Raw genomic sequence first — 25,029 nt, forward strand, 5'->3', positions numbered from 1 at the left:
AAAAAAAAAAAAAAAAAAGGCATAAAGGTGAAGGATTGCAATTCTGGGCAAAATCTGGGGAAAGAAAACCAGAAAATGTGAGAATAAAAATGACAAGAAATAAAAATACTACATCCAAAGATGATATATCACCATTATCAGGATATATTATTGTGTTCTGTTTTTATATATGAGTATTATTTCAWTATTAAAGAAATAAAATAATTACTAAAGGCAAATATAAGAGTCAACTATAAAATACGAGTTTTCTTTATCTGGAGTTCACCCAAGATGAATTAACTTCTTGTTCACTCAGAAGCTGTAGCGCTTAGTTGGGAAGCAGTTCCTTTACACCTGTCCCAGCACAGAGAGAACAGGAAACCAGGGCCAAGGAAACACTTGTGAACTGAGTCCCCCAGGCTCATGTGCTTTTCTCTGCTGGTGGACTCCTGTCCTGAGATTGGAGTGCATGTGGGGTGGTTTATCATATTTTATGGGCAAGTAGTTTCCRTTTGGCTGGGATGCAGGTACCCATCGTGCTGACAGAATTCACCTCTGGATCTGCATGACCATAACCACAACCAGGTTGAGGTAGCACTCATCACCTGACCTATCTCTCTCTCCCTCCTCACCACGGAGGTCTAGTGATTTTTCATGAACAACTCTGGCAATGAGCTGCTCTTCCCTGCTCTCACTGAACATCAAGTCACAGAGACAGSGAACAGAAGAACCACAAATAACGCTTCAAAACTTAGAGCAAAAGATGAAAGCCCCAGCAATGTCAACCCAGTCTGGTGCTGCTGTTTACCATAACGGCCTGATAATCCTTCAGATGAAAGAGGGGCCTTTGCCATCCTTCAGGTAGAGAGACATTGATAGCGGCTGATGCGATAAAAATGCTGTGATACATCCCTTTCATCACAGCACTCAAAATAGTAAGTACATGAAAATTATAGTTTGCATACAGCAATTTCTCTTCGCTTACACCACACATTTCACTTAAATACAACCTATCCCACCAGACAAACACAAACAGAAATCCAGGAATACATTCAACTACTACCATCAAAAGCTGAATTAAAATTAAAGAAGGTTAACAAATTCAGGAGGGATACTAAATTTTCTAACAAATCAAAATCAGCATACCCAATAAAGGGTCAAATTCATCTCTACTATGAATAAAATATGAATCCACAGCAACAATAATCTATTATTTTGATATTTCTACACCTGGAACTCTCTATAAAATCAGTACTGTATAGTAATGCATAATAAAGCAGAACCTCTTATTTTTAGCCTTATAATGCAACTGAGGGTAGAATTTGGCCTATTGCACTGTTTGATTGATTTAATGACCAAATTCTGACCATGAGACTGAAAAATCTCCTGAAGGTCACCAGGAATTTGTCCCTCCATCCTTGAAACATGCTCAGCCTTTCGGGCAGCCTAAAGCCGGTCCATCTCCRGGAGGATGATCTTCTCACTCAGTGCAAGCAACAGCAGTCCCTCCTCCATCCAAGCAGGGAGAGGGCAAAGGCGCTGTAGTCAACACAAGCCTGCTCCAGGGCCAGAACGAGATCTGGATATCTGTGGTGTCTGATCACAGTTCTCACCAGGTGTTTCAAAAACAGAAGAGGAAAAACAAATTGAGTTTTGTGTGGCAGGGAGTTTGCCAGAGAATGAAGGAGGCAAACAGCAAAGCTTCCCAATGCTCGATACCTCCAACGAAGCTCCCAGACATGGCAGGGCTGGCTGAAAMCCCCCCTCAGCTGTGAACTGGAGTGTTCTGGCATCCACTTCTCCAAGTCAGCCTAGAGCTGGATTTGAAAAAGATGGGTGCTAAATCACAAAAGATAAGTTACCTGCTGGAAGACCYAAATTAATTAACTTGAGTTAATTAATAGCATATAAGTTTTCAGTAATTTTACTGCATAGCTTCTCTGTTTAACTCCATCTGGAAATGCTTTTCAAGATGCCACAGCGCCACAGCTACACAGCTGCAAAGAGCTGTATTTTCCCACAAATTATGAACGGAAAGCTACAGCAAAGAAAGAAGCCAAGGCAGCACAGTGCCGAAACTCCATACAACAACAAGGGGAGCAAGCCCTGACTTGGGCTGCTTAGGGCTGCTGTGGAGTCTCCATCTCTTCCAGATTTCCAGAGCAAGCACCTGTAAGACAGATGGTTTAGGACCTGTTTATGTTTGGTTCAGGGAATGGAATTCACTGTCCCATGAGGTTTCTCCCTGCTCTTTTCTCAATGACAGATAGAGATGCTGCCAAAAGGCTATTCATCTCATCTTCCTTAAACTCTCCTCTGGCAGGACCTCCCCAGAGAAGGTGGCCAGCTCTTCCTGCTGATCACTGAGAGAGCCTRGAGATTAGTTTACTCTGGATAAGCAACATTTAGATGAAAAAGATGGGTGACATCAACCCCACCTTTAGGATCAGGATATACAAAAGCTTTAGGAGCCTATAGATGTAAATGGGCAGAAAGTGCCACTTTTAGCAATGTACACATGTCCACCACCCAGTTATCCCAAAGTTTTGCAAATCCTCTTAAATACTTGCACTTCCAGGAAAAAAAGCACTTGAAATGTTGGCCTAAATCTCTCTCTAAAAGAGATTTATTATCTCTTTTATTTAACTGTAAACTTTTGGGGTTAAACACACAACATAAAACTGAACAATGTAATTCACTGACACAAAATTTTTTTGACCAACATGATTAAAAAATGGAGCAGGCATTCATAAAGATGACAAGATGATCCAGAGCAATTATAATAGTTGATGATTATACCAAAATATTGTGGAAGGATAATTAAAACCCATGCTCCAGGGCATAAAATGATATCTAGCTTTTTCTGGAATGGGAGGAAAGATTATCATGTATCTGTATACCTCACAGTTTTTATACCTTCCTGAAATGTCTTCTAGTGGCCTTTGCTAGGGACATACATCAGGTCTGACCCAAAGCGACTATGCACGTTTGTCCACCCTTTGCATCTGTGAAGCTTCTAGCAAGCCTGGCCCCCAACCAGTCTGGAGATCCAATGTGCAGTCAGATATCACGATACTTGTTTTGAGAGCAAGAAATCATCTAACTGAGTGAAAAGGAAGAGGAAATAAAGAGTTCTCCAAAAGATTTGAGTCATACGAAAATAATAATTTTCTAAAAAACAGACTATGCAGTTGTCTATTCCTGGAACAATCCTGCAATGCTCTGGTTGTGCACGGACTGTCTACAGCGCCTTGGGGAGTCAGGCTTTAGCCTCCAAGACACAAGTGGTCTCACCCAATCGCCCCCACCATCCATGAGAGCCGAACACCAAGCTCCCTCCAACTGCTCTGCCACAGGCTGCTTTCCAGAAACAATTCTGGAGCCATACTGACATTTTGTGCCTATCACAAACTGGACAGACTTAAAGACAAGCTAAGTATACGGAGGCTCACGAAGACTCTCAAAACCTTACAAAAAAGCTTTCACATGGTCCTGGCTGAGATCATTTTAAAGGAAGYGTATTCCAGTGACAGTAAACCAGTAATTTATGCCTTTAATTTGTTTTTATTGCTTAAGTTTTCCAAAAATGTTATCTTACAGTTAGCTATACCTACCAAGGTATTTGGCTGTCACCATGCTTACACTTTTTTTTTTTTTTTTAACATAAAAGGCAATTTAAAGTTTAAATGCTTCAGAGCCCACAGAACTCAGCAAGTAGGTGTACAATTAAAAGAAAGATGTGCAGCTGCGCTACCCCAAAAGTTTTCTCTGCTAACCAGGTTTGCACCTGCATCCAAGGACTAGAAGTTGCTCACCTCAAAAACACGGGGAAAATTAAAAGAAAACAAGAGGGGAAAAGGGTTTTTGGGGGGGACTTCCCAGGCGAGTCACTGTTCACAGCAGTCTAACAGGATAACGTTACAGACGGGACAGTCCCTTTCCYAACGTCACCCTGACGATGCTACGGATTACTGGCACCCCCAAAATTAGCTCCAATGCATCATCTCTTACAAGGCAGATTAGGGGGCCAGTTAAGAGCTTGCTTACAAGCTCCTCTGTTGCKGCTTAAAAGAGATACCCTGAAATTCCACAGAAAGGGTTAATTTAGGGCTATCTTCCTTTGCTGTGTTCTTCAGCTTTACTTTCACATTATGCCATTTATGTACTTTTGCTGTCTTGCTTCTTATTTATCTCCCCTTTAAACAAAATTTTTCACCTTCTGCTCAATAGCTCTAGAGAAACAGCAGTTCACACYAGCAAAGCACACGAACTCAGTTCACTGTTAGGGTCGCGGAGCCACGCTGATACACACGCAGATACAGGATTAACATCCCGAGCTTTAGTTAAGAGTTGAAGAGCAATGGATTTCATAGTTTTAAGGAATATTCAAAACTGTCTTTGAAATTTCAGCATGAGAGTCAACACAACCGCGTAATATCAAAAATGGAGGAGACACAGGTGGTGGTGATGTATAAAATCATATAACTTGATACAGGATTTCTAAAGCAACAAACACTTCACGACCAATAGTAGTGAAATCAAAATGGAGGGTGTATATCCCCTCCATAAGCTGGTGTATGACCAGCTTCACCTTGGCTTAGGTCTCTTTTAGACGAGTATCYGAATGTTCAATCATCAGGACCACAAAGGACGACCTGGACCTCCCGGGTTTGGTACCCAAAGCTTCTCCTAGCCAAAGCTTTCACCTCCGGCATAGGTAGGGTCTTACACAGCTAGGCAACCTGCCAYGGGGGAACATTTTTTCAAGTATCTCAGTTAACAGTAGCACTGATAAGAACAGCAAAATTCATTATAAAGCAGTAGCAAGCTTTCATAAACACTTCCATGGGTAGGAACCCGAAACAAGCTTTCTAGGCATTATATTTAGACTCTRTAATGAGAATGGCTCCATTTCCAAAAGAGCTGTGCATCTGTGCCACCCTTTAGATGCACGGGTTTCTGAGAGCCATCCCCACATTTTGAAGCCTTGGCTGATCTGCTGGGAACAGAGAAAGCYGCAGTGCCCTGCTCGCTCGTCCCCGAGAAGAACAAGGCACTACTCACGATGGGGGAAGCTGCTCAGGTCTCCATTCATATTGCAGCTGCTGCCTTTCTCAAGGGACTTCAATTCAGAGGCTTTCGTGTGCAAATATTGCTTCTGCAACCAGTACATTTCATTGGAGTGAACAGGCTGACTCTGAACATATATGACAGCTGTTACAAAATGATATTGGACCTCCTGAATATAAGGCCCCGCTAATCCAAGCTTTGCAAAGAATCTCAATCAGAAATGCATCAAAGGTTTGCAGTTAATATTACCTTGTGCACACAAAGTAAGCTAGACACTGCTGATATAAAGATGAAGATTAATTATAAAGTGGGACTACAACATATACCAATCCTCACAGAGTAATAAAACAGCACACAACATGCCCTAGTTTTGATTAATGATGTGGGCAAACGTTTGTCAGATCCAGTGCAAAGCTAGCAGTCATTAAGTCATCATTTACGCTCTAAGACAAAGGCTTAACAGCACCGCTTCACTCAGCRCTTTCCTCCTAACAAGCTATCCCTACAATAAAACGCTTCCAGTCCAAACACAGCAGCCACAGGATCAGCAGCAGCGAGCCTGGAAACTTGTTAGAATCAATGATCTGATACAGACATTCCTCAACTGGGAAGAAAACGTCCCGACTGCTGCCTGGSATGATTGCATGAGATAGACACTACACGGGGAGGAAAAAGTATTTGTCAGTGATGGAGCATACAGAAACATCTGAGGTGAAAGCGTGTTATAATCACAATGAGATAAATATGTGTGTGTGTGTGTATTTAGCCTAGGTAAATAGAATTGAGAAAATGTCACAATTGGCTTTAAGGATTACTGGGAACGCAAAAGAAAACCAATAGTTTAACAGCARTATCAAAGGAGAGGCAGAAAGCCATGTCCTTGAAAACTCGCGGATCTACAGAGAATAAAAATGAGAAGACATTATCATTTCATCCAGTTCCGTGAATTCCTTCATATGGAGAACTGAAGCAATAGAACATAATTAAGTTATACTTTTAGCTATACCCACACACATATATCTACATGGATGTGCATGTATCTTTAATTTATAGGCACGATTTCCTGCAGGAATACAAGGCACATATTCTTAACTATGAGAATTGCAAATAGCCCCTCTAAAGTCAGACCAAAGAGAGAGAACATCTRAGGCCCCTGCAGGGCTGAGAGTACCATTTCTGCACTTATTTGCTCAGTGCAGTTCAAAAAAGAACAGATTATAACTCCCCGTTGAGGTCTAGACTTTAAATTACAGGGTAAACCCAAACTTTTTTACTCACCACACTACCACCGCATGTGGCAATTCCTCCCTCAACAACAATATCCAAAATCACCTTCACACACATCCTCTCTCCTTCGCCCACCCCGCTGCTACGGACAGAGCCGTAACGCCGTGCCGGCTGTTCAGCGCCCAGCTTGCTCGCCTCCCAGCAGAGAAAACTCCTCCAGACACTCCAGGAGCCAAGAGCCAAGTTAATTTGGGGGCAAATAGGCACCTAAGTGTGTCTGCAGCTCATCTGCTCCTTTGGGATGTGCAAATCCAGCTGCATATCCTGCTGGGAACGGGCCAGGCTTCCCGCGGGTGCTTTGTCCTGGGCTTGGGCTGAGCTCTCCAACAAAGCCAAGCATGCAGAGGAACTTAACCTTGAGCTCTTCGTGGGTTTAGGACCAAAATTCATCAGGTTTTTGTAAAGTTACTGTCTTGCAGTGACCAGCCACAGAGAGTTTCAAACTTCAGTGGTGCTACATGAAATTCACATGCAGAAGAGTAGCAAAATACTTCAACTGCTAAGACTTCCAAATTCTAAATTTCGCATTTAGACACAAAAAAAACAGATGTCATATATATGTATTCAGCATATATAAAAATCTCATTTGCTATTTTTTTCATTTCATCTTTGCCTGTAAAATTGCAGTGCTTGCAGGGGCAGAGAAAATAAAGCTAACATCCCCAAATCTAAGTTATTTCAGGCATGTATCCCCTTTTTCTGATTTAATACATGGAATTATTGAAGTTAAATATTCTCAGACCAGCTTTCAGTGTTGCACATGTTTTGGGGTTTACTCTGATGCACGAAGTACCTCTCTGCATCCTCACTTTGCAGAAGGATAGGGACTGCGGTAGCACAGAGGGGTGGCTCAGTCTTTATACAACAACATCCCGGCCCAAAGCTGCAAAGGACAGCTAGCAACACTGCCCCAGTTATCCTGGCCAAGTCCCTGTGCTTCCCCTCTCTCTAGTCTAACTGGCTTTTTCCTCCTCCTCAAACTTTTCCTGAACTCTTYCAATTTTTATCCAATGGGGAGGCAGCTTTGATGACTCATCTCGTGCCTCCAGATCTGCCTTTTCATCCACGGCTCCGCGACTTTGATGACTCGCGCTTTGCTGGAGCTGCCATTCGAGCGCAGATGTGGCATTGACAGCGCCAACAGGGAGGAAGGGAGGCGGATCCGGGCGCATTCAGGATCCTTCCCCGGCTGTTAGGCTCCAAAGGCGACGACAATAGCTCCGGCTCCCACGCGGCAGGAGCTATTCATTCCGCGGACATTTCATCAAGGGGTATGAAGGGAAGGCAGGATCCTCCCTTCAGCAGCAGAACACTGTTAAATCAGCTTAACCCAATCATGAAACTGTCCCCTTTGCAACTATATTTAGAGGCAAGGCTCCACACGTAGGCTAGAATTCATCCCATCTAATCTCAACCATTTGAAACTCCGGCAAGTAATCCAAGGTCATATATCTTGATGTGATATAAACACCCCCAAAGCCCTCCAAAACCAGACGGGATGAATTGCTCTTTGGAGACAACTCACTCTCCACTGGGTATAGTGGTGCTTGAACAACTAGCGCATTATAGCTGCCTACGCTTTTGGACTGCTGGTGAGGTGAGAGGAACCCCATCTCTGCTGCACAGTTAGGGGCTGGCTAACGAGGAGCTGCAGAGAAAAGCCCCTCGGGGGTACGGTGGACGGGAATCTGAACATGAGCTAACATTAGCACTGTATGTTTGCTAAAAGGCAGTCACTGGACGGCATAAACGGGAGCTTTGCTGGGAAAGGTACAAAGAGATCCTCAATCTGAAGTCAGCGCCGACAAGGTTGAGTGCCAGTGCAACATGCTACATGCATTGATGGGCTGAATTCAAGAAAGATGTGGACAGAGAAGATCAACAGGACACTATGAGGTGTTCTGTAGGACATGTGACTCATGAGAAAAAAAAATCAGGGAACCAGGTTCACTTCACCCAAAAGAAGAAATGGAACAACACAAAAATCTTCAAATATACAAAAAGTTCCTGCAAGGAAGGGAATAATCTCTGCTCTGTGCCACTGAGTGATGGGATTTAACGACAGAAAGGCAGATGTGGGTTACGCCTTACGTAAACCTTGCAGCGGTCAGGACAGCCAAACACTGGGTCAGACAGCCGATGGATAATGCAGGACGTCCACAGCTGGCTCTCATGAAACACGGGTCAAATACGTATTTGTAAGAAAGGGTTTTGACCCAGGAGGTTCTGCCATGAAGAATGGGACTGGACAACCTCTTGAAGTCCTTCACAGTTATGTTTCCTAGGATTCCTTTTTGCTACAGTACCAATACCACCCACCTTCAGCACTCAGCTYGGAGTATTCAGCTGGCTCTATTTCTTATCTGAGGATTTCAGGCTTTTGTAGYGCAGGATCACGTATCGCTGGCACGCTCTTTGAGAATGCCAGGGGACATAAAGAGAAATATTTTCAAAATGAGATAATTCTCTAATGCTATATTGTCTGAATGAAGGGAAACAAAGCAAGTTTATCAAGATGGCCTACTGTTTAAAGGAGGGATTAGGAGTGAATTAAGCCCTTTGCAGTGTGATTCCCAGCACACGACCAAGATGGAATGCCAGCCTGAACTATGATTTGAATGAACTATGCGATACAGATGAAAAAAATCACACATTGAAAGCTCGTCATTTTTGGTAAAAGTTACTGTTTGGATTATGTTGGAGACTGTCAGAAACCAACTTCAATATTCTACATTAATCATGCCACCTCTACTAAGCAGTGTGAACTGACTAATTCAAATTAATACRTATTTTCAAAAGAAGCTAAGTAACTGAAAATGCTTTGTAGATCAAGATCAAAGTTTTATTTGCTTTTACTCAATCATATTAGAGGAAATACTATAGTAGGTCCAGAATTTCAAAGCTGAAAGCTGCCTAACTATTTACTCCAACTCTACATATCCCAATGATGTCTGATATAAACCTTGCAAGTTATTTGGTTTTATAGGTATATATCATGCCTTTTCTATGACCCTTTGAAATGAACAATGCCACTCTTATAAGAATTTGATTATGTTTGTTACTATATCTGAGTGATCAGATGTGAGATTCAAAGTTAGCTGTATTTAAAGTCATTTTTCTTAGTGCTAAAGATTAAATAGTGAGTCACATACAAGCTACTGACAGATTTTAATATCAYCTGTCAACAATTCATGTTTGATATAGAGCAGAATTAATGCTTGGAATAATATAATTCCTTGTATTTCTAAAGCAGACTGAGCTTACTATGCTAAGCACCTTCAAAAGCAACTGTACACTGAGCAATATATGGGTCCAGGGTAAGGCAGGGCACTAGGACTTTCAGCTGTTCTTATACAGAGAAAGATATCCTGGGTAAAAGAGAYAATAACGGATTCAAATTACGACTTCTACAACATTGCTGCAGAACGCTGTTGCTCAACGTAGCCCAGCACGCTGCTGGATTTTTCAGCAAGGCTGCACTGCTGCTTCCTCTTCAGCTTCTTGTCTACTGGGGCCTCCAGATCCTTCTCTGCAAAGCTGCTCTCCACCAGCYGGCCCCAGCCCATACTGGTGCCTGGGAGATCCTTTCMTGGGGGCAGGRCTCTGCATTTCCCTTGGTTGAACTGCATGAGGTTCCTGCCAGTCCATTTGTCCAGCCAGTCAAGACCGATGTCTTGACCACGATTCTCAATTCGGTATCGCCTGACAGCCTGCCGAAAGTGCACTCGCTCCTATTGGTTTGATCACTAATAAAGATGTTTCAGTGCTGTTCCTATTTTGATCCCTGAGGGACATCACTAAGAAATGACCACCAGTTGGGCATCATGGCACTGATCAAAACCCTTTTGACCCTTAAGGCCCAACCTATTTTCCCCCACCTTATCATCTGCATCTCACCAATTTGGCTAGAAAGACACTAACGGTCTTGCTAAAGACAAACAGCAGACAGAAAAAGTAAAGATAAAAACCAGGTGATTCCTGAATACTTGTAAGTGAGTACAGGAGACCAACAAGGTTGGGTGGAACTGCTCCAGTGAGAAGAGAGACCCGTAACACTGTGCTCCCCCTACCGCAGAGGCGTTTGCTGCCAGCTCCTTGTTTTGTGCTTCCTGCCCTTTCACACTGTGAGCACTGTTTGGAGGAGGAAGTTCATCGACCAGGAGAAAGAACAAATACACCAAGAGCTCTAAGAGGGTGAAAAACTTGAATGGGTAAAAGATCAGTGTGAGTGCCAAACAAAACCCCTCTGAGGCTTTGGGGAAGAGGTGGGACAGTAACAACCTCGAGGTAAGCCAGAGGGTGAGTAAAGAGTACGAGCCGAGATCTGATTAAACAAACCGTCTTCCTGGGTACACTGTGGACACAGTGAGGCTGAAGACTGGCAGCACGGCCACAGAAGTAGGAAGGTCATGACTCAGTGCGACACCCACTCTCACAGCTGCTCTTCTTCTGACTGCCTGGATTCAAACGTGCACACTAACAAAACTGTCAGCGTTCCTCCTCCTCCTCCTCAGAATTACCCCTTGATTTTGTTGCAAAGCAGCCACATTTGGTTTTACAACTCCTGCTTGCATTAACTTACCCAAATTAACTTCTATGTTCTGATTTTTAATGAATTTAGTCTACTAAAAGCAAGAGAGAGCTGCAGAATAAATCCCTTTGCTGTTCTTACTCACAACTTGARATCTATTTATGTTCCTGCGACTCACCAGCTCTCTGACAAGAGGTAAGTCATTAACTTCAGTCTTTCTGCTTCCCTTCACATTCCTCATCTGCTTAGATAATAAATTTTGCAGAGTAACAGCTGTCTTTTGATACAAAGTGGTCTATGCTCAACAAGTGCCCCTACAAGCTGCTACACAATATTACTGCTAATTGTCATTCGGGCTTCAGCATATGCACGGCCACATGCTTCTGAGTTGTTCTCAGCTTCTCTCATTACAACATCCATTTTGTTTTCATATTTTAAACCAGTCTGCATTGGAACAAATATGYGTGTATGAAAAAGATGATGCTAACGTATTCCAACTCCTGCAGCACCTACAAGCRTACGATGGTCTGTCTAAAGCTTCATAGAGTCATGCAGAACAGATATRACTAAGACTTTGCTGTTGAATCAAGGGAGTGTGAGTATACCCAATTATATCTGATATATACTGATGGTACCAATGGTACCAGCTTAATTACTTTACTAATTATTCAAGAAGAAGAAGTAGGCAGAAAGTTTCATTTGGATTGCTTTTAGATTGGTTATATCACAGCAAATGCTTGTTACTCTGGTGATGCCATGACATCCAATCAAATAATCAGCAAGACAGACTAAACACAGAAAACAAAAAGGTTACAGGAATAAGCTGGCAGGCTGCACTGAATAGAAAACTGAACTACTCACCCAAAGACGTGCTTGATGTTCCTCAAATTAGCCTCTCAGCTCAGGTGCGTGCACAAGAATATAGATGTATGAAAGATCCTGTGGCATAAATAGAGGCAAAAGACCACCTGGATTTGCATGTTTTCCATAAAATAAATGTCTACGCTCATGCCCATGTCACCTATCGCTCTTGGTGGGGGAAGATAAAGGGTCTTTAGAGTGTTTCAGAGGAGGAAAAAAAAGACAAAAGAGGAGGAAAAAACATGTGATCCTGATCTTGTGATACCAAATGCTCTTACAACGTCGGAAGRTTATCAAGCATGAGGTTTAACAAGTGATTTCATGGTCACCTGTGAGAACCTATGTAGCCCCACAAGGACACAGTAGGTAGGGTAGGATACCGTAAGACCAGTAAGACTTTCCAGGAATATTGTAATTGCCACACTGGGTTCTCTCACATCTGTTCAGCACAAAAGATGTCAGAGGGAAATAAATAGCACTTCCTCAAGCACAATCTGCCAACGATCAGCATGTGTGACAAACACACCTCACAGCCTGGAAGAGTCCTGCCATGTGTCAGCATGCTCTGGCAATCAGCCAGGGGCTGCTGGGAACCAAGGTGCTCCCTGCAGCACGGCAGCTTTCCAGCCGTTGTTTGTGCACAGCGTCAATCAATCAAGGTGAATGGCAAGCCACCAYGCACAGATGGCAACCCAATGTCCTCAAACCTCATCTGGCTGCCAGGACAGCTGATGTCTCTGAGCAACCCCAACTGCAGGGCACATCTACGGCAGGGAGGAACCTTCTGAACTTTGCTCATGAGTCAATCCATCAAAGGGAGCCATGAAACCATCTCTGCATCACACAATAAAAGCCTAAATCACTTTTGGAAGGGGACAGAAACCCACAGCTGCTGCAAGCCTTATCTATTCTAACCAGTCATCCCTCAACTCTGTAACAGCCAAATAAAGTTCAACAAGAATTCTTCCACGAGTTCAGCTTGCAAGTCTGATAAATGCAGAAYAGCCAAGTTGCCAGAGATGTAGCTTATCTTGAGATCACACAATTAGCAGCAGAACTTAGATTCACTYGTAGCCACATTAATTACGACAGCTATCATGTATGTTTCCTACTTTTACAGCCACTTCTGTTTGTCTCTTTTTCTGTTTCCATTTAGTCATCTCCATAATGTGCCTCCATCCCTGAATTTAGAACAGATGGATGGGCTAGGACTGCTCAGTACTGAAACAGAGTTATTTGGATTCTGATTTTCATTTCTTTGGATTTATGTTGGATTAGCCTGGATTTATGATTTATATAACTCCCATGAAGTTATATGAGGTGAAGTTCTACCAAAGAGTTTTATCAGATGAAGCTGTACCACATGATAGGTGGTTTAGTCCCAGGCCATCAACATACTAGTCATCATCTTTAAAGAGTTATTGCAATAATTACTAAATTTGTTATTTAATCTTGCCCTTGATGAGGGTTGCCACCAATTCCTTCATGAAAAAGTGTGATTCTTTATAATTTTTCAAGTTTGTTTACTTCAGAAATTGCTCCAGAAGAATTATCTCTGGTGATGTATCAAAACTCTTTCCCAGAGAAGACACTTTCTCCAGGAACAAACATAATATCTTTAAGGGGGAAATAACTCACTCTTGTTGCAAAATTAGATCACTCTCACCAGTGCTTAGGTATGAATAGTTACGCCATTTAAGTTCCCACAATATTGTGATATAAACAGATGTCTGTGGTAGATGAGGACCAACATGGATAGACTGATCTTGCACCCCCAAGCACCAATAATTGTTCTGACAAAAGGGACAGAGGAAGTATTTTGCTGAGCCTGAGATCTGCTTGTGAGAAAACAGTTGTCATGGACCAAACGCAGACACCAGCCAAGACAACCAACACCGTAAACGACAGGAGAAGCTTACAGCCTCTGCTGAGCAGCCAGACTCTGTAAGCAACAACTCACACCCTTCATTTTCATGGATGAAGGCAGATGGATCAYTATGAGCGTAACGAGGAAAGTTGCTCCGACCTATCAGTTATGGTCTCTCTGTGCCAGACATGATTTCACACCCATCCAGGTATAACCAGTACAACKCAACAGAGCCAAGCTTCATGTTTTGACTTCCTAACTTTTCCAAAAAAAAAAAAAAAAAAAAAAGTAAAGTAGGGGCTGCCAATATATTTTGCCAGATACCATCAGAGCTGACTGTAATTTCCCTATTGCCAGTGACAGCTTTAAGGCTGGGCTGTGAATTTCCTTTGCAGTGGGTTGTGCATCGGTAGTGGTACATACCACAGGTTTGCACTTCCTGCTGTAAAATCAGAAATACAAAAACCAAAACTAAAGAAAAAACAAAAAGAAAAAGAAGGAACACAAAGCCTTGGAATCAAGCCATAAGAGCAGAAGTAATGTGAAGTGTGCAAGTGCAAAAAAAAAAAATTCATAGTTCATCTTAGATGCACTCAGATGCATGTTAATGCCCCAACGTTTTGTTCATTTGCCACCTGTTTTCAGTGCCCTGAGTCATACGTTATTAAGGCATAATCTAGCATAACCTAACCTGCCGTCTTCAGAATACTAGAACATTTGCTGCAGAAGTTTTGTCTAGAAAACATTTATCTGAAATTCATATTTAGAAGTCTAAGGCAAGGACTTTGATCTTTGGCTTCTAGTTTATAAATCAGTTCAGATGCATCTTTTGCTGACCCTGGACACAGAGCCTTTTAGAGAGTCAAAAACTGATTTCTGTYTTCCTGGACTCCAGTGATTAACCACTGCCACAGGACTTTCAAGAGACACAACACCGCTGCAAGCACAAGGAGGAGAGGAAGATACACAACCGGCCATTTGCTCAGCCAGGGACAAGTCCAAAGGAAAGAGCAAAGGAACGAGAAATGCAACAACACGAAGACAGTTTGTTCAGACACAGATAAATGCCTAGCTAACTTGCTGCAAAGCATTTCAACTCGACTGCTTGAATGTTTCTGTATGAACCAATTATGCCTGAATAAAAACCCAACACTTTAAATTAATGTAAGAAATCAAAGGACTATGTAAATATAGATCTTCTTCCTAAAAAAATTTTGTTGATCAAAAAAAGATTAACCTTCAATAAAACAGTTTGAGAAGTACTTCTGAGTGTTTGGAAGATTTCTAAATAATTGTTTTACTTCATGTTCAGCCTAGATTGAGACATCCTTCTCTCTTATCACATTCCAGCGTCATCTCTGAGGCAAAGTGCATCCATAAGAATGAAATCCCATGACCTTGAGGCTCATGTAAATCCCGATATAAAATTCAGAGCGCAATAAATATACAGAGCAGTAAATCAAAACTCTTCTTCAAACCTTAGTTTTGCTGAGGAAAGAAAAACATCTGAAATAAATTGCTTGTACCCTCTGCTCCTGAGCAGTTCCTACATTGCATAGCTGCATACAGCCACATAAACTTCAAAATGAGAAGATAAAACCATGCAACCCCCACAGACCACTGCAGCACCAGGCGGCCTGGGAAGGTGCAGCGTTTGAGCAGTACCTGTTTTATTAGAGAGCCGGAAAGACACCATCTTGTCCGGGATGCTGCAGACATTCCTCACCGAAGCGATGCAGCTGTAATTCGCGTAGTCCTGAGGTCGAAGGTTTTTTAGTTTCAGGATCTTYGTTTCCCCCTGTGCATGCAAGGCAGAGCGTTAGGATGAAGAAAGTCAGAGGAACAAGCAGAGCTGCATAACGTACTGAGGTTGACTTTTATGAGATGAGTAAGATACAGAAGAGCTTAATTAGAAGCAGATGTTAAATTTAACTGGTCCAGAAAACCTATTTTATTTTAATTATCCGAACGAACRGTGACTGGCATAACCTAAAAGGTTGACACTTACTTAGACATTAAAGGCAATGAAAGAGAAGGTGGCAAAGGGGAAACTGTTTTGGCAGAGACTCTGAAACCACAGCATTATTCTGGATAACAGATCTTAAGATAAAATCTGCATAATGAGAAAGTCATAAGCTACAGAATTCCTATTGTTTTCCTTTGAAAATGAGCTTCTGATGGACACCCTTGCAGCCAGCAGCGTAAATGATGTACCCAAACAGGAGATTTCCCTGSAAAAACAATCTGGAATAAGCACTGCAGAATCAGAAACACAGGAGAAATTTGCTGAAAAGCGCATAGAAATTTTAAATTATCATTAAGAAAAAGAGTAGCAAAAAGCAGAAAGGTTTGAGAYGCACAAAATCCTACTCGGGCTGAGCACGCAGAGGTATCATGGAACTGGGAAAGCAAGAAGGACTGAGACAGGGAGCAGGGAAAAGCGGAGAGCCAGGCATGTGCAAGCAGCCGAACGGAGCGCTGTGCAAATATCACGTGTATCGACACGCGTATCGATACCTGCACATCAAAATAACAACCTTCCTCAGGCTTTCAAACTTCTCAAGCTGCTCACCTTCAAATCTTTGTGCTTCTGCAGATGAGTTAAAAGCACGTTAGGCTGAAGGCAAACGCCAGCTCAGGGAGACTAACGCTCTGAACTGGATCATAAAGCGCCCARGGAGAAAGCTCTGAAAAACTCGCTTTATCGTGTGCCCTGTAAATACTGCTACAACTGTTAATATCAGCAGAGTTTGGGCTGTGCATTGAATTGTTTAAACAGCATCATCTGCAGCAACTGCGCAGGCCTATATAAGAACGTGGTCGTTTGTGAAAACACAGTGCAGAACTAGCAACACCCCCCCAAAAAAAAATAAATAAAAGGTGCAGTTAGACATGGAGAGAGGCAGTTGTGAAATCCGGCGTGGTGGACACTAGGAGCACTGGAACGGAAGAGCTTTGTGTACAGTCAGCCCCGCAGCAGCGATGCTGRTGAAAATCAAGCTCATGCTGATTCAGTGTTTGCACGACCGAGGCCTCAAAAGGCTGTTCAAACGCACGCAAAGCGAGAGGTAAGGATAAAGATCCTGTTTTAAAAAGAGGATTATCTCGGCTAGGGAAGAGCCTGGTCCAGAGCCCTTCCAGGTTAACGGGAACACAGCTATCGAAGTCATTAAATTCTGGATGAGATCCAAACACGGAGCTGTTACATACCACAAATTAAACCCTTAGCTGTGACTCCCAAGTTGAAATTGTAGCCTGAATTCACAGTGGTATTCCGGACCATGTCCCCCCGATTGCTAAGATTTGTAAAAATATATACATTTTCCTCATTGATTTGGACAATTAGTCTAATTATGTCTAATTGCATAATTATTGTAAATACAGCAAATTTAATCTTGTACTCAGGCTGTGCAATTACAATGTGCAATAAGGCCGATACAAACTCTTAYGGAAAAAAATTGTGCATTAAAATTTTGGTTTTGAGAAGTTCAGTAGTTCAAGCACTTTCACACATGAGCATATGCATGTTTGTTCTTTTTTCTTCGTGGCAGCCAAAATAACTAGCTGACATTATCTGACTCATCAAAAAAATCTACGTTCAGACTTCAAGAGCTCTTTTTTTAAATCACCTGGTTTCAAAGTGCCTTCTATTATTTAATAAAACAAGAACACCACTGGAAAGAACAAGTAACCTTTTTTTGGCTCCAATACCATAGAAAAGTTGATTACGTTGCTACTTGTTTTTCTTTACATTTYATTTGGTTTTCAGATTGATAATCTAGCCCCAAAGCAATCAACAAAAAAATGCCACCTCAAATTCAAATCTCTTGATGCTCTGAAGCCGAATCCCTTCTAGCTTTCTTCTCACCAGCTCTCACTGTTTTTTACCATATCACGAGGAGAACCAACTATGCAGAGATGTGCAGTAGACATTTATGACTCTTGAACCTTTAATTACAATTTTTCCTCTTATAAACATATCAGATCCTGTAGGCACACGGACAAGATACACTAATTCAATCTGACCTCCAATAAATGCAAAAAGGTTATAGATAGGCTTCCAACTATCAACATGACAATCTGATTTATTCATTAATTCAGCACAGACAGAGGGCCTAGGAAGGATGTTCCTAGTAACCTAGAAACCTTTTTTTTTTTTTTTAAAAAAAAATGGAATCTAATTTCACATGACATATTTTATTAGGTATGTTCTTATTGAGTAGTGGGAAAGGTAATAATCAGCATTTCCATGCTGAGGTATTACAAGACAAAAAGTCTCATCTCAAAGGAGTGTCTCACTTTTTAACTATAACATTAAAAAACTCCAACTTACACTTCCGTGCAAGATTCCAAGGAAACAAACCAGAGATTTCCTAAATTGCATCCATATATGTTAAATTAAAAATAATCTCATCACTTTTGGGAGTCCAATAACTTGACTATGTAATCTAATTCTCATCTCTGTTACGTTCCAGTCTACACATTGCTCAGCTGAATACCAAACTATTTTAGCAATAAAAAGCTGTCAAGTRTAATAAATAGTAAAAGGGAAGGTGCTCTCAAATCATTAGCTGATAATTATTTATTAAAGTTGTAGGTTGCTTACTGCTATCACAACCAAATTACAAGGCATTTTCCACTTCTGTCTTTACTCATTATTGCTTGAGGCTTTCCAAAACAACTTTTTCTCCATTTTTTTCTTTTTTTTTGGCAAGCACCACCACACACTTTTGCCCACAGACAATAGGATATGCCACCTTTTTATTCTGAGACTGTGCAAATGTGCTAACAATAAATTAATCCGATCTAATCTGACAGGCTGTTTTGATGGTTCAGTCTGCCTTCACGGCTGTGAGCAAGAATAGAAAGACTTACAAAACCAGTTCTTTCCAATTTTGCCTCCTCATCTTTTAAGATGGAACAAAAACTTATATTCAAAGGAATGAAAGGCAGAATAATAAAAAAAAAAGAAAAAGAAAAAAGACGAGGAGATGCCATAGCGTTCAGCCTTCTTGAAAAGCTTCTGAGGCTGCAACTTCTGTGCAGAATCACTTCTCATTGCACTGGGAAAGATCAGGGAACAGCACTGCAGATACAGCGCTTACCGGGCATCTCCCCACCACTCCTTTCTTCGGAACTCCTTCTCGATCACAACCTATACGATACCTTTCACATTCGTAGGTCTTACAAACACCTACGGGTGCATTGGTGCCCAGGTGCAGGGACCTCGAGGGCATGCAGAGGCAGCCACCGCCAGCAGAGCATGTTCAGACCGACCTGCTCGAGAGCCCGCGGCGCAGACTGTTCTCAGAAAGGACAAAAATATTGCACCGCAATTCCTACCTGGGTGAAGAAGGGCTCATAGATCTCCACTCCTTTATCAGAGCCTTGCAGCAACACCTCCTGGCCGCGTCTCCAGCTGTACCGAACGGGTGGGTTGGAGTTGGCGACGCACCTGAGAAACACCGTCCTCTCATAGTAAAACTGCTCTTTTGCTTCCCCRATGCTCTGGTGAACCGTTACTATCGGATCATCCAAATCTGGAAAAGAGAGAAGAAACCCCCGAGAGAGCGTCAGGCGCGAACTGCCACCGCGACGTCTGCTGCTCCCCGGTGCCGAGCAGGTGAGGGCGCGCCTCTCCTTGCACACAAAAATGGCCRAAATCGCATAAAAGTTGCCAAAATGCCGGTAATTTGTTTCTAAACATCTGAAATACACATTCTAGGACTTTTTCAGGAGAGTCCCGTTTTACATTTTATTTTCGTTCGTACAGCACCTAGCACAGCTGCATCTTTGTTCGCTGCCCCGGCTTTGGGTATTCCAATATGTGCAATAACGTGATAGTGTCAATTATATTTGTTATGTTCCCACTGCCACTTAGATTTCATCTTTTTTTTTCATTTCTGCAACTTATTTCTTATGTATGACTTTCAATTTAAATATCGCTCCGACAAAATAGTTTATCAGGCTTTGGAAATAAATAGCAGACTAATTTGCATCCTAATAGTAGTATCAACTGTTGATCATGTGAATGCATCTGTTTTCCTTTAAAGCAGCAATTTAATACAGTAATTTAATGCATATACCCTTCTTCTACTTGCATGCATTTAACTTCAAACAGGTGAATTCATMCCAGCCTTCAGAACACACTTCTCTTGATTAAAATACAGATATCATATAATTACTCCCAACGCATCAGCTTAAAGAAAATTAGATCCCCGCAACCGAACTCACTCATTTCAAATAAGAAAGAAATAAAGATAGCCTTTGGAATGTGAGCACTCTAAATTAATTAATTGGGGCTCTATTCCACCAGGCACAAGCAGGTTCCTGTTTCCAGGGATGTTTTACTACTTTTTATTAGGAGCCGTCTTGAAAATTCAATTACAGTAAAGAAGGGAAAAAAAGCCCACCTCACCCAGAGCAATGCTGGCCATCTTTACTAACTTCTACCTCAAACCATCCAAGCCCCAGACAACAGCAGCTCTCCTGCGAGCTTCAGGAGAAAGCTACGCTGCCCAGAGGACGGGCAGCCAAGGGCAGGTTGCGTCTCCTCGGATTCAGCGGCAAATCCCGGGACGGCTCTGGCAGCGCAGGACGGCCGCTGCTGCTTGCAGGGAGCAGCGGCAACCGGCCCGGTTCCTCCCGCGAGGACCCAGCGGGCAGCACCGGGCACCCGCGCGCTGCCCTCCGAGCCTGCGCCTTGGCTGACACGACTGGCGAACCTTCCCACCACGCACGCGTTGCACGAGACGGACCGCCAGCGCAGCTGCTCCTGGGCTCTTCAAAAAATAAACCTGGGTTTTTGATAGTTTTGAAAAATTAGCGGTGTGGCGGAGGCACAAGAGATYAGCAAAGGATCCGCCCGAAACGAGCCCATCTTCAACAACCTGAATAGGGCAGCGTGTTTCCCACGGCCACCCGGAAAAACAGCCTTCATTAAATTATTCTTCAGAGGCTTACATTTTGATTTGCGTAACGAGAACTAAGCCTGAGAGTCTCTTGATTAATTAGAAACAAAACGCTCCAAAATTTGGAAGAATGCAAGCAATAATAWCTTGTAATGGTGCATGGACTTTAAGTAAATGTTACCTTAGTCCTAGTCTGCAAAACATTTAATTTAATATCACAGAAYCAAATTATGAAACTGGTGTTCCAAATTAAGATGGCATTTTCTAATGAGATTCCATTTTTGTTTCAAAGGTTATTTTAAATCACAGTAGCATTTGAAAAGGGACGAGGCTGCTGAAATGTTATGTCCTCTACCCAAGCAACAGAAAATAGAAAGCAGGAAATTAGCTTGCTTAAATCTCTAGGCCAAAACACCCATGTTCYGTATCTTGACAAACACCAGAGCGTTTCACCCAGAAATGCGTTCCAGAGGCTGCTGTTAAAAGTGTCTCCTGCACCACGGCAGAAGATGACCGTCAGCCAGAAGCCCGAGCAAAGCACGGGGCACTGCCCCTCCTGCCTGCCACCTTCAGACGAAGGTGCCACCCTCGTAGCTGAACTRCGCAGGGGTTCAAGTCTTAACTTCTCTCACCTTCCTTTTGACCAAGTTATTCACGACCAGATGCCTCCATCCTGAGCTCACCTCTCCCTCCTCCACGGCTCCTGCAAGTYCCTGCTCTTCTGCTGGCCCCAGGAGCCTCCCACTGGCCCCTAAACTCCCCACTTCAAGGGAATGGTCTAAGCAGTGAGCAGAGGCCCAGCGGATGAGCCTGTTCCCCCGGGGGTCCTGCCATGCTTCCCCAGTTCCTCCACGGCTGCTAGAAGAGCCTTTCTGCAGAACACATCCAGGCAGCGGCACTGGAGCTCTGGTTTCTGTTCTACACCCTAGACTGCAACAGCAAAAGGACGAGCAGCAGGTCAAGGGAGGTAACCCTGTACCTCCATTGAGCACTCGAGACACCTCATGTGGTGTGCTGTGGTCCATTTCTGGACTTTCCACTACAAAAACAGCCATGGACATACTCTAAGATTCTTAGAGATACACAGCAAAACACCATGAGCCAACAGGCGTAAGCTGCACTAGGAGAAAAGTACTATTCCCCATGAGAGCAGTCAAGTATCTGGCCAGGGCCCTAGAAAGGTTGTGGGATCTCCATCCTTGAAGATGTTCAGAACTTGCTTGGCCAAGGCCTTGAGCAACCTCTTCTAGCTGCACGGTTGGCCCTGGTTGGATCAGGGAGGTGGACTGGAGGTCTTTTCCAACCTAAATGATTCCACAATACCATGAACTGTGGTGATACTACTTCCTCGCACTATCTGTTCCACCACAGGAGGTTCATGTCAGTCGGCTGTTAATACACTCTGACACAAGTAGTCCTCTTTGGCAGAGAGGAGCAGGAGCTCTCTTTCCACATAGCACTGCAATATGACAGGGGTTGGTTTTAGCAAAAGTATAAAGAAATCTCAAAGAAATTTAAGTTGGAAAGGCAAATACGGCCARCCCTCTGCCAAAGCGTTTCATAATGCTCAATTAATAGAAAATTTGCACTGCAGAAAAGGACTGATTTTTCCATCAGCGATACTGGAAAGATCTCAGCAGCTGCATCAAAGCAAAAGAAGCAGCACTAATAGGAGATGAAATAATGCTCACAATTGCTGGGAGATTTCACTGAACATTCAACTCCCTGCCCCATCGTTGGGCAGGGTTAGACAAATGCTTTAGTGGATTATTATATAACATCGTGTTTTGCTCACACAGTGCGYGAGCTGCAAACATAATACAAAATACCCTTTTTTTATAACACTGCCAAGGTACTCTGCAAAGTTATTACGATGCATGCACACAACTACCAAATTCATTACGTTCAAGCAGGGGATTTTAAAGCAACCTGATCACTGCGGCATTAATGCCCCCTTGCCAAAGCTCTCCAGAACTCTAGTTCTCAACATCTAATTGAATTGTCGCTAATTGATATTCAAATTCCCAAACAGACTTAAAAAAAATCCCCTTAGTTTAAAGCTGTGTGTGTACGTGTAACTATCTGTGGGTGTTCATTCTTTCCTAAGAGCATTTGGAGTAGTAAAAAATGCAGCAGTTTGGGAGTGAAGCTATTGACTTTCATTTTCGCAAAGCAATTAACCTGCAAAGAGGAAAGAGAGGAAATCACTGAAGAGACAGGGGGATCTTAGAGCAACGGAAAAAGATTTAGCACGGAGAAGCTCAATGCGATGCATTTTCATCAAAGTGCTTTACAAGGGAAAAAAGCGCTCCAAACTTTCATTTTGGAGAGGTTGATCACATCATGAGGCGTTAACTTACTAATCATTTTTTATATTAAACCGAAGTCATGGGTGTTGCTATTTAGTTAGTCTATTAATCAAAAAGAAAATAATTACAAAAGTATGTTTTCCACAGAGGTTTACGCCACCATTAGGTTCAATGTTTCAGTCTTTAATCTTTGAATCGAACCAACCTGTTTCGGAAGCGCAGATGGCAGAAGCACGCTGCAAACCGCGCTGCCGTGCAGCTTCCCCGCCCCTATGCCGAGCTCTCCGTCCGTTCTGCTCCGAACGCGCCTCAGGAGCCCGCACAGCCCGAGAACACTTCAGCTCCCCGCGCTCTCCCCGGAYTGGAGCCCGGCCGTAAAGAATCCAGGAGAAGTGCAATGAGCACCAGAGGGTGTATTTTTATGGAGAAAACTATCAGGTAAAAACCTGAGTTTATTCTTTTGATGACACTAAAATATACCTGACACAAACTCATAGAAACTGTGCCCAGCAGTTGAATTGTTCACCTAGAAACACGATAACAACTTTGGGAGGATGGCAGCGGACGTACAGGCCTGAAAAAACCACAAAAATAGAGTTTTGATTATGCAAGGTGAGCACAGCGAGCCCRTGCTGATTATTTATGAGACAAAATTGGCTTTGGAGTCCCTGGGCAGCAGGTACACCAGCCCTGAGCCTTCGGAGGTTACTCCGCTTAGTAGACACAAACAGGAGCCGACAGCGACGCTGACGACGATGCCGAATTTGTGCGTGCGCARGTAGATGAAATAAAGATCAGGAGATTCTGCAAACAGCGAGAGCCGGGCATTCGCACAGAATGATCTGCGCCACTGGGTAAMCTGGATCCACTGGAACAGCGTGATTTAATGCAGTCAAAGAAACGCCCTCGTGAACCGTCACGCAGGTCGACAGCACAAAGCTTTGTCCCGAGCGCAGAACGGCCCCAGACGAAGACGTCGGCACGCGCCTTCGGCACGGCGGGATCGCTGGTTGCAGTAGGAGCAGGCGCGTAATTTTCTTTCGCATATAGAAGTAGTGACCTGGGTACGGGATCCTATTCTGGTGTCAACCATGCTCAGATGACATCAGGAAATTAAAAGATAATGAAAATGAAACAGAAAAAATASATATGCCCTGGAGAAAGTGCTTTTGCGCTTTTGCCTGAAGTAAACAATGTAAAGAGCCAGATGCATTTAATTTCTCGAAAAAAAAAAAAGAAAGCTGACAAGTAACATTATTATAGGATGCAAGTACCTCACGGTGAGAACACACCAGGCACAAAAGAGCTCTTTGATCTAGTGGTAAAATACACAACAAGCAGCAGTCGCTGGAAGTGGAGGGAAGCCCAAATTCTGTACGGAGGAGGAGGAGACTTTCCTGAGCGAGCACGGTACGAGCGGGCCACGGCACGCGGGCGCGCGGGGATCCTGCGCTCCCTCCGCGCGAGGCCAGGCACCTTTCCGAGGCACACGYGTCCGCGAAGCAAAAGAGGTTACGCGCAACACCGGAGCAGCTAGGAAAAACGGCCTGGGCTGTAACACAGCGGCAGTCAAACCAGTGCGGTGTCACGGTCAACTCTGGCATTCAATTTTATGAAAAAAATACAATTAAAAAAGGAGAGTTGATTCTAGAATTCCAGATCATTTTTATTAACTCGAGTATGCTTGAATCAAGGAATTGAGTTTTTTAAACTACTTTCATTCAGCTTGCACACGAACGCGTCTGGGCGCCGGCACGCCTGCAGCCGCGTGTCCCCGCGGGACGCTGCCGGGRAAAGCGCTGCCGGATCGTGACTGTTCACGCACAACACGTAAGAAACCAGAACGAACGCCGCTCTCGCAACACGAGGAYCGAGAGCAGTTAGGAAACTGCTCATAAGGTACGAGCCCGCGGCAGGATTTCCACATTCCAGCGTTGCATTATTTCTTCACTTCAGGAACTAAAGATTCAGCTATAAACACCGAGGAGTTTGCATTGCCTTCACTGCAATCAAAGACAAGTTCTTATCCTAATATATACAACGCCTCAAAGCACAGCAGAGAGAAGTAATTCTCCAATAACTACTTGCAGATTGGCTTGCTTTATTATTTTCTCCTGCATCCCAAAAGAAACAAAATGGAAGATTATATTATAAAAGAAAAAGAATTTACCAACCAACCCAGAAGAAACAGGCTGTAATAAATGAAATTAAAGA

At 43.1% G+C, this 25,029-nt stretch overlaps 1 protein-coding gene across 1 annotated transcript in view; it reads right to left on the reverse strand.

The window, feature by feature from the left end:
- Positions 1 to 25,029, reverse strand: part of MDGA2 (MAM domain containing glycosylphosphatidylinositol anchor 2) — a 209,667-nt gene that overhangs the window by 130,077 nt on the left and 54,561 nt on the right. Inside the window, exons 4-5 of the mRNA XM_085297875.1 lie at positions 18,939 to 19,135; positions 15,261 to 15,393 (exon numbers count right to left, since the gene is read on the reverse strand). Coding sequence (XP_085154001.1) covers positions 15,261 to 15,393; positions 18,939 to 19,135 — 330 coding nt within the window. The remainder of the gene's footprint in view (positions 1 to 15,260; positions 15,394 to 18,938; positions 19,136 to 25,029) is intronic.

The sequence above is a fragment of the Rhea americana genome, unplaced genomic scaffold (genome assembly GCF_003343005.1).
Source record: "Rhea americana isolate MKP2758 unplaced genomic scaffold, rheAme1 scaffold_131, whole genome shotgun sequence".
Lineage (NCBI taxonomy): Eukaryota > Metazoa > Chordata > Aves > Rheiformes > Rheidae > Rhea > Rhea americana.